This window comes from Cryptomeria japonica, chromosome 1, assembly GCF_030272615.1.
Source record: "Cryptomeria japonica chromosome 1, Sugi_1.0, whole genome shotgun sequence".
In the NCBI taxonomy this organism is placed as follows: domain Eukaryota; kingdom Viridiplantae; phylum Streptophyta; class Pinopsida; order Cupressales; family Cupressaceae; genus Cryptomeria; species Cryptomeria japonica.
Window position 1 is genome coordinate 557247587 of NC_081405.1, and position 11569 is coordinate 557259155.

The 11569-nt window shown below is 34.7% G+C and overlaps 1 protein-coding gene across 1 annotated transcript; it reads right to left on the reverse strand.

The window, feature by feature from the left end:
- Nucleotides 1-10561: 10561 nt before the first annotated feature.
- On the reverse strand, nucleotides 10562-11569 carry LOC131074867 (scopoletin glucosyltransferase). The gene has a single exon (XM_058011593.2). It carries the CDS (start codon nucleotides 11567-11569, stop codon nucleotides 10562-10564), a length of 1008 nt encoding a protein of 335 aa, XP_057867576.1.

Below are 11569 nucleotides of genomic sequence, written 5' to 3' on the forward strand. Positions count from 1 at the left end.
GAAAATAGATATGGGACACAACTTTTGTGTGGGGCAAATGAAGTACAATCTAGCCTTAATCAACAAACATGGTTAATTGGATGAAAACCAAAAAGAAAAAAAAGAAAAAAAGAAAATGAAAGTTGCATGATTTTTGTGTGGTGGAGAAAACACAAGAAAGATGAAAATAGATATGTTGAACAATTTTTATGTGGGGCAAACATAGTAGAATCTAGTCATAAGCAACAAATATGATTGATTAGAAGAAAACAAAAAATAAAAGAACATGAGGTGTAGAATTTGACATCAAATAAGCACAATTGACAAGTAGAAAACAAATAAAAGACACATTACATCAATACATACATGAGGTTGATAAGGTTGTCAATTACAACCTCAAAATTTTGGAAAATCTCTCATAGTGAAAAGATTGACAAGACATGTTACAATAAATATATATGTTGTCCTCTTTTTAATTTGAGGTTAATAAGGGAGAATCTAAATGATAAATAAAAAAATCATACAATTACTTATAGAGATAAAATAGAATTCAATTAGAATTTGAAAAATAGAAAAATGACAAATTGTACAATTATTTACATAAGAGAGAAGCTAGAATCCAACTAGAATCTAGACAATAAAACATTGACATTACAATTATTTATATGATAGCTGTAAAGACACATTGCATGATTTTTATGAGTGGTAGAGTAAACACAAAGAAGATAGAAAATAGAGAGAAAAAGTAGACATGTTCCACAATTTTTGTGTGGGACAAATAAAGTAAAATTCAGTCTTAAACAACAAACATAATCTATTGGGTGAAAAAAAGAAAAAAAGGAAAATGAGAAAATATCAATTCCACAATTTGACATTAAATAAACATCAATAACTGGTACAAAACAAGTGAAAAGACACATTACATCAATGAATACCTAAAATTGATACCCTCAAATTTTTGAAAAAAACTATCATATTAGATGATGAAAATGCATAGATTTAAGAGACGTGTCGCAGTAAATATTTGGCACTAATTATTAAATTCAGCTGAGAATACATGTTCAATCTAGTGTAATGAAGCAAGAATGACCAATTAAAAGTAGCTTGATAAAATGAAGTACTTGAATTCTCTATAAATGGTAATGTAATATACACCACCCACTTGTCATAAAATGTTACATCAATATTGAAAATATGGCCTTGAAATATAGTTGTTGGGTGACTCAGAACATATCACAATGAATGAAGGTAAAGAGAGTAAACACGTGGTGATGTTCCCTTACATGGCACTGGGCCATTTCATTTTCTTCCTTAGCTTGGATAACATTCTTACTTCTCCAGACATCAACTTTAGTTTCCTCACTACCACCACCAATGTCTCCAAATTGCATTCGCAGGTAGCCAGATCCACTAATCTTTTTGTTCCTCTTTCTCTCTCGCCCATCCATGGCCTTTCCCCAAGCTGTGAAAGCATTGACCTCCTTTCCCCCATTGAGGCCAAATTGATAAAATTATTTCACTTCTACTAAACATCTTCAATTTAGTTAAGGTTAAAAATATCTATGCATTTTAAATTCAAATTCAACTAATAAAGTAAATTCTTGCAAGAAAAGCTTCATCTATCATAGATGTAAACTAGCAATTGCACCTTGTTGTGCAATGGGTACATCGAAGAGGTGTGGAAGGTCAGTTTGGGAAACTTTTAATATTTATTTTGTATACATTTGTGTTGTATATGATGTCAATTGGTTGGTCATTTAGCAAATGATGTTTGTCAACAAAGCTATGAATGGAGAAGTTATAGCTTCAAATAAAATATGCATTCACTTACAAGGATCTAAACATGATTAAAATGAAGTCTTTGAATGAGGAAGATAATTAGGTTCAATTACCAAAAAGCTCATGCTTTTTTGCAATGGAGAGAGGGATGGGAAGGGAGAGATAGAGGGGAAGGAGATAAAGAGGGTTTAGATATATAGAGGAAGATAGTTAGAGAGAGAGAGAGAGAGAGAGAGAGAGAGAGAGAGAGAGAGAGAGAGAGAGAGAGAGAGAGAGAGAGAGAGAGAGAGAGAGAGAGACCATGCTAGGAAGTGGTATAGAGAGGGGTAGGGAAAGGGAGAGATATAGGGGTGGAGGGAGATGGAGAGGTAGAAAAATAGAGATAAATAGAGAGATATAAGAGGAAATATATATATAGAGAGAGAGAGATAGAAAGGGAAAATGATATAGGTATAATGATATAGGTATAATGGTGTAGGTATATAGGTATAATGGTCTAATAAAACCATCCTTAAAATCCTAAAAAAGACAGTCGATGACGCTGGCCACAATTGCCATATCCAACTCAATCCTGCACTTTGGACTTATCATACAAGTGTTTGCACACCTAAAGGAGACACACCTTATTCACTTTTTTATGGCACTGAAGCTATATTGCCTATTGAGGTCGAGTTACCATCTTTACGAGTCTCTTTGCAAAACATTATCAGTGATGAAGACTACAGGGTCTCTCACTTACAAGGTCTAGAACTATTGGATGAACGAAGACAAACTGCTTTTAATCATCTCAAGGCTTATCAACAATGAATGAGTCACAGTTACAATCACAAGGTTAAGCCTCGCACATTTGAGGTAGGTGACTTAGTTCTAAAAGAAAATCCTAAGAATCAGCAAGATAGAGAGAAGAAGGGCAAATTCGAACCAAATTGGCTTGGTCCTTACATCATTACAACAACCTATAGATCTGGTGCATATCAGCTCTCAACCACAGAAGGAGAACCTTTGGAGGATCCTATCAATAGCATGCACCTTTGCAGGCTTTACACATAATTCTTTAGAATATCCTAATTCAAAAATACAAAAAAATCATAAACATAAAAAATCGTTACTTGGTGAAAACCTGGCAAACAGGGGCCTTGTGACACAAAGAAAAATAAAAATTGGAAAATAGAAAAACATTTCGTCCAACGGTGAAAACAGGGTCGTCGACACCATGCGTAGAGACATTGCTCCTCCCTCCTTCAAGATTCCATTTCATTCTTTCACCTTGTACGGACTCACAACCCTTTTCGTCCATAATAAATGGGCTTCACATGTTTGGAGGAGTACAATTTCTTTCAGTTTTCTTTAGTCTATCTGCGCACAATCCACAATAAAGCAGCATTTGCATCACCAATTTGCAATAAAGTTTTGTCTTCTCCACAATAAAGTATCAGTTGCATGGCTTCAGTTAGTTTCAGATGAGACACAGCAGCAACAATGGGCTTCAACAAATCAAATCTTTCAACATACTTAGACAACATTATGGTTCAGTGCTATCTATCCTTTTGTGAAAGTAAACATTGTGACCACAATAAAATAGACTTATACAAGTGACAAGAGACACTACACTTGAGGACTAGAATGAATGTTGGTGTTGAGTCTTGATTTTCTTTTGATTTTATCTTTTGGTGACATGTCTTTTAGCTTTTCTGGCATGTCTCTGACTAGAGATTTCATCTCTAGGATGTCTTTGACTAGAAAGGCGAGGATGGGGTATCGTCACCTATTTTTCTTTGTTGTCTATGGATTATCTCTTAGTAATGCTATGACTTGTCCAAGATTATGAGGACACTGTGAGTCTAGTGTGAACTGGGGCATTCCTTGTTTGTGACTGTCTGATCTCCATGCAAATGGGTACAATGACTTTCTGGGTCGAACATATATCTAGATTGTCATAACCTATTTGCCATAATAAAGCTCAATGATGATAATGCACAAGAAGCTCTTTCACTTTCATATCTTCTATCTTCCATCCCCCTTTTTTGATTGACCTCCATCGTCCTTCCTGAGTCAGTGTAGCCTGCTATCACATGACTGAGTATAATGACACACCAAAAATATCTTCATTTCATGTAGCTGCACCTACATTACCACATATTAGTGTTTCATACATACATATAGCTATCACAATTGTATCACATCTTGCACACAACACATATTAGCACATTTTATATTTTCATCATGTAAATAATTATCTACATTTCATACATTCACATTTGCATTTTCATAAACATATTAAAAATATTGCATTTCATAAGGTACATATTTACATCCATATAATAAGCATCATGCATTAACACATACATACATCACATAGGTACACATGCATATAGCTGTTGCAAAGATGAATCATCGCATATATATATATATATATATATATATATATATATATATATATATATATATATATATTAAAATCCTAAGTTTCATGATACAATGATGTCAAAATCATATGGCTACAATCACCTAAAGGTGTCTACATCATCATACAAAATGGTACATAACTGATACATAGGGAGCCCTCTAAGGCTATGATGAACTCCCTCCCTAGGAGTCGTCTAGCCTGGATGGAGTCTAAGCCCTGGAAGGACCTACCCCAGGATCATCTCTCCTGCCCCCTCTATCTGGTGGTGGTGGAGGACCCATAACCCCACCATTGGATGCTTGTCTCTTGTCTCTCTCTCCAGAGGTTGCCATCATCCATGATGGTCTTCAGAAGCTCCTAGCCCACTGATCCGGTGGCACCACTCCATAGTACAGGTTTCTCCAGTAGGCTATCTCCTCCCCTGCCCACAGAACATAGGCGTATCCGGCCCCTATGTACTATGTCACCTGTCTCCCTGCCCTCAGTGTTGTCTTAGCCTCTGTATAGCATTGAATAGCCTGATCCCTCTCCCGCTCAATATCCCTCAGCTATCTCCCGATTCTAGTCGTATCCCTCTCCAGATCTTGGATCTCATCTTCCTGTCCCTGGCAGATCTCCCTCAAGGATAGTAGCTCATCCTCCTCTCCCCCCTCACCTTGTCCCTATGGCTGCTCCTATCCCTGTACATGTCTAGGAGCCTGTACCTATTTGGGAACCTATGCTGCTAGCACCTGTAGCAACAATCCACCTCTGCCCCTCACTATACGAGTCTGTTGAGTCTGTCTCTCCTCTCTGCCCTCTCTCCTCGGAGCCACTCTACTCCCTACCACTATACCTTGCCTCTGTCATCGGCCTCTACCTCCACCATCCCCACTATCATCTCCATCTCCTCCAACGTCTCCATCTATCGGCTCCCCTAGATCCATCAGCCGTGGAAACGGATGCTCTGCCTAATATGTAGTGTACTCTGGATCTATCCCTGCATCCTCTACATCTTCCCATATGTCCCAAGGCATGGGATCCATCTCTACCACCTGTGTCACAGCCTGATCATACAAAAGAAATGGCCCCAAATGCACCTGATCCCTCACTGTCTGTGCATACATCCATGACCCCCGTGGCATCCATTGTATCCTACCAAACTGCCTGCACACCCTATCTATCAACTACCGCTCAATAACATATGATATCCGACCAATCAGATACCTGCTCCATAATACATATGACATCTCCACTGCATCATCCTCCCACTCCTCACAATCTCGATAAGCCCTCCATACCACACTGTTTATCTCATTAATAACCCTGCGCTAGGACATAATCATATCATACAAGTGTACATAGCTACGCCCATGTCCCCTGCCTCTAAAATGTATCGGTCGTGTAACCGGAAGATGCTCATATGCCCAACCTGCAATAATGTCACTCTGCATCCCAATCCTGTAGATCCATGATACACAAAGTGTTGCAGCTCATAGTACAAGTATTCAATCAGAAACGACCCCCATGCAAACTTGGTGTGCTCAGTCACCAATGTCTCCAGAGTCCTCCCCCATCCCACTACCAACCTTTGTGTCACCCTGTGTGGACAGAGGAACCCACTTATCACTCCTGCCAGCACCGCAGGTAGTGCCAATCCTATCTATGTCATGGTGTCCCAAGCCACATGTCTAGCCCTCATCTCTAATCCTAGATCCTGAAACACTTGTCTCAGTGCATCCCTGTCTCCCTCTCAATCATAAGGAACTAACTCCCCATCGATCGGTATCCTCAGTATCCTATATGCATCCTCCAAGGTGACTGTCATCTCACCCATCAGAAAATGAAACGTGCATGTCTCTTAGTGCCATCTCTCTACTAATACAGTCAGCAATCCCATGTTCACCCAAAACTCAGGCACAAACAAAATATATCGCAAGCCCATAGCCTGAACCGCTGCCCTATCCTTGAATGTCAGCTCTGCTTGTAATCTCTAAGTCGAAGGAAATCTCTCCCATGACTCTTGCATAGGTAGGTCCTCCTGTAGTCAAGAAAATCAACTATGTCAATCCTAGTGGCATTCCCCATTCATCACAAAGTGTTTCTTTTCATCCTAGTGGTACTCCCTGTTCATCACAAAGTACTGCTTTCTATCCTAGTGGCATTCCTTGTTCATCACAAAGTGCTGCTCTTTTTAGTACTCCCTGTTCATCACAAAGTACTGCTTTTTATCCTAGTGGTACTCCATGTTCATCACAAAGTATTGCTTTCTATCCTAGTGGCATTCCCTGATCATCACAAAGTACCGCTTTCTATCCTAGTGGCATTCCTTGTTCATCACAAAGTGTTGCTTCCTATCCTAGTAGCATTCCCTATTCATCATAAAATGCTACTTTGATCCTATATTTTAGGGCACCTACTTGAGTGTATCCTCTTAAGTAGCTTATCTAATTGACTCCTTGCCATATCAGATGAAATATGATATCCACAAATAATGATTGAACAAGGATTCCTCATGCTAAATACCTTGAGGGTGGGGACCTCTTTTTTTCATCACCCCTTAAAGGACATAAAATATGAAACAATATCCTAAATTCTTAAAAAATCCAGAGATGGGGTATCAAATAGCAGCTTGGTAATGGGATATGAGTTAATTTTAAGGAGGACACTTGGATTAGCAAGACTTTCCTAAGCTCTAACCGCTTGTTTAGAGATTGCAAAGACCCTTTCTTTAAACATTTTGGATCTAGACATTTTTACTATGTTGATTGGAGTGATGAACATCCCAAATAGAAATTCTTCTTACCTTATTTTTTCTCCGAAGAAGAAATTAGAGACCAATTTATTGTGATGAACATACCAAATAGAAATTCTTCCTACCTTATTTTTTCTCCAAAGAAGAAATTAGAGACCAATTTATTGAGGCTCTTGGATAATGTTGTTTATTTGACCTCCACAAAATATGATGAAGTTAATTGGAGCTCAAATGTCATCAGTAACTTTTCTATTTCTTTAGCCTACCTTTTATTTGAACACAACTATTGAAGGATAAAGTTTAAATGGAAATTGATATGATATAAGAAAAACATAAATAACAAATTTTTTTTGTGAAGAAAAAATCCATGTTTCAAAATCTACAACAAATAATTTATTAAAAATGCATTATCATATAAAATAAATTTAAGTTCATGTATTGATATGTGGATTCACTATTATTTATGAACCTCATTTAAAAAAAAAAAATTGAATATATATACAAATATTATTGACAAATTTAATAAAATCACCTACAATATAATTGTCAAACGTCCAAAAAAGGAAAAAGAAAAATAAATATCAAATGGATCCTGACATGATATATCATATAGATTTATATTACTCATTCGAAATAGGAGAATAGCCAATTCTCAGTGCTATCTCATGACAGAATAAGATTCGTTGCTCTTCTAATCAACAAAAACTATACATCAGACCTTATAGCTCACATAGCATTTGGTAGCAGCGATCTCTAACGAAAGCATATTTTTGGTTTTCTTTTATTCTATTTGTATGCTAACAAGAATTCTAGTTTTCTTAAATATATACATTGATTCTATGTATATGTAAATACTTATATTCTTTTGGGAATTATAATAAAGATGATATTTGCATCTATGAGAGGTGAAAATTTTATTTTCAGCATGTAAATACATTGAATTTAGAAAAGTATGTAAATTTTCAAAATAAATTTGTTATATATTTTAAGTTGATTTGTGTTTGAATTTGGTAATATATTCTTACATCTTTTAATATTTATGTAGGGACTTTAACTAAATAGAAGATATTTAATAGAATTGAGAGCATATTTAGATAATTGTATACTTAAAATCTCAAATAATAAGTATATATTTATTTTATATATCTTAAAAACTATTAAAAATCATCATATAAAAATATAAGTTAAACTCATTTGACAAGTGGGACTACAAAACATTATATTAAAAAATATCATATAAAAATATAAGTTAAACTCATTTGACAAATGGGACTACAAAACATTAAATTTGAAGACAAAGTTTTTCAGATTATGTTCAGTAGAGATTGAGGACATAAGATACAAAATATTTTATACAGCTTAACCTACATGAAGCTTCAATATTTATGGAATCCTTAGTTTTTAGGGCTCATAGATGCATGTCTTCCCCATGGCAAAGGGAAATAATCAATGCACTTAATTCGCTTATATCTTATTTGCATTAATTAAAAATTGTGTAATGTTTTTTTTTAATTTTTTTTTTTTTTTTTGTATTCATTGGATCTATGTCTACTTCATAAGATCAAATTCTACTTTATTTTGTTCACATAAAATTTTTGCAATATGTCTATTACTTTTCCTATTTTATATCTTTTTTTTTGTTTTCTCATGTACACAAACAACCATACATCTTGTTTTTTTCTTATTTTCCATTAATCTATGTTCTTACTTCTTTAGACTATATTATATCATTGGTACAATTTGTCTTTCAATCTCAATTTAATCATTAGTGTAACACATTTTTTCAATCTTTTCATTTTTATTGTATAACATGACAATTTTTTCAAAATTTTGACATTATAATTGAGAACCTTATCCACCTCATGTATGCATTTTTAATGTATCTTTTTATTTATTTATGTTAGATAGTTATGCTTGCTTCTTAATGCCAAATTGTACAATGTGTTTTTTTCCATCTTCTATGTTTTCCTCCAATCAATCATGCTTGCTTCTTAACCTAGATTCTACTTCATCTACCTCACACAAAAATTTCTCAACATATCTATTATTTTTTGCTATTTTCTATCTTTCTTGTATTTTTTCCACCTTTCATAAATATCACCTAGCATATATTTTTAGCTATCATATAAATAATTGTACAATATTTTTTCTATTTTAAAGATAAACAATTGAAAAATTTGTCTTATTTCCAAAATCTTCCTTATTTACCTCATATTAAAAGGTGTGCAATATGTCTTCACTTTTTACTTTGTGCTAAACAACCAGCCTTGCATACTTCATATGCCAAAATGAAATTTTTCATAATGATGTAAAGACTTGAGGTTAAAATCATTTTTTTTTTCAATTTTGTTGTTACATTCAAAGAATTTTATCTTGTCATGCTTGTGTCTTCAGGTCATTCATCCATCTATAGTCACATCATTCTGAGAATCGCATTATTGTCATATGTGTATTTAATGAATATTAAATATGTGTGTTTATTATTGATTATTTTTGTAAGAAAATTAAGAATTATAGAGAATGAGTGACAAATCATAGTAAAGTGTACCAATAAATAATGTTCAAACTATATCATTTTTCTTTCCTATTTTCAAAAACCACCTAAATTGGTATTTGCATTTAGTGGGGTGTAAGGGTTTTGTCATTTGTAACTTATATTTCAAAATAATATTTAGAAATTATAAAAGAACATATATTTATTGAATTTATTAATCTTATTGACATAATATGATTTTTGGAACTAATAGCATTGGAATCAATTTTTCTTCCAGTTAATAAAAATAAATAAAAGTGAAATAGTACATATAATTTAAAATTTTCTACATAAGAAATATAATATATGAATATAATGTAAAAAAAATTAGTATTATATATCAATTTAGAATTTTTTGAAGGACACTTTTCTAATAACTTATGAGATAAATTCTAAAGTTTTTTGTCACTTGTAAGTTGGTTTGACATGTGAAAATGATAATAACCATAGTTTATAAGCTGACTAGAATTTTCATTTCCTTAAATATATACAATGAGCATCAAATGACTGTTTTCTCTCCTTTCTATGTATATGTAAATACAAATATTCCTTTGGGAATTATGATAGGTGAAGTTTTTCTTATAAACAGATATTTTATTAGTTGAATTATAATTTAAAATGTACGTAAATTTCTAAAATAAATTTGCTATACTTTTCAAAGTTGATTTTGGTATAAAATTGGCTATATAACCTTACACCATTTAACACTTGTGTAAGGGTTTTAACTAAATGAAAGATTTTAAATAGAAGTGAGAGCAAATTTGAATAATTATACACTTCAAGGCTCAAATAATAAAAATATACATTTATTTATTACACCTTAAAAACTATTAAAATGATCATATGAAAATGTAACTTAAACTCATTTAACTTACATATATTTACACAAAATAAATTTTATAACATTTATACATTACCCATTAATAGAAAAAAGCTATATAATTTATTTTCAAATACTTTCATAATTATACATTATACACTTTAAACAATATAATTACAGATACACACTCTTTTTCTGAAACTCTAATTTTCTTCCGCTAATAATCCATTTCCTGAACCCCTTCAAACTGTAATCCACGATCATGCAAAAATCTAACGGGTTTCAAAACATTACATGTGAACACAATGTTCAGCAAAGGCTGAGTACATAAGATAGAAAACCTTCCATACCACTTAACTTGCAGGACGCTTCATTAATGGATTCCTTGATTTTCAGGGCCCGTAGACGCATATCTTCCCCAATTTCTGTTGCCATGGCTGCCTTCACTGTGTTTTCCACAATATCACTACTGGGAATGGCATCTAATCCCTCGCAGATCTGCAGTCCGAGACCCAAATGCTCAGTGACCAATTTGGCGTTAATAAATTGATCGAAGCCCATGGGCCAGACCACCATTGGAACTCCAGCGCTTATACTCTCTAGCGTGGAATTCCACCCACAGTGCGTCATGAAAAAAGCAGTCGAAGGATGTGACAGAATGAGCAGCTGAGGCACCCACCCATGGATTACCATTCCTCTGTCTTTCATTTCTTCGATGAAACCCTCGGGAAGAAAATCACAGGAATTAACGTTGCTTCCAACTGGGTCTTTAATCGTCCAAATGAAACACTGTTTACTGGCTGCTATGCCCCTGGCGAGGGCTTTCGTTTGTTCTTCCGAAAGAAAGGCCTGAGACCCAAACGAGACGTAAAGGACGGAGTTTTGCTTCTGGGTGTCCAGCCAACGGATGCACTCCGACTCATTATCGATCCCATGTTGGGGTCTGTGTAGAGGATTCGCTACACCCCAAACGGGCTTACCCGTGGATTCCTCTAAATACCCAACATATTCTGCTTCGACCCAATCAAAAGTATTGACAAGCATAAACAGAGCGCTTGATTCGCTTCTCAGCATTTGAGGCAACTGCGACCGCCTCAGATTCACATTGATACAGTGATCGCAAATCTCTATGATTTGGCGATCACCAGTTATATCCGAGACCGGATTGGTGAAGAAATATTGCAGAAGAGAAGCCGCCATGGCTCCTGTGGTGTGGAAGACAACACGCGGGATTCCAAATTTGGAAGCTACTTGAGCTGTCCAGGGTAAGAAAACGTCGCTTATGATGCAGGCGGGCTTCTGTGAGGGCTCTACCAT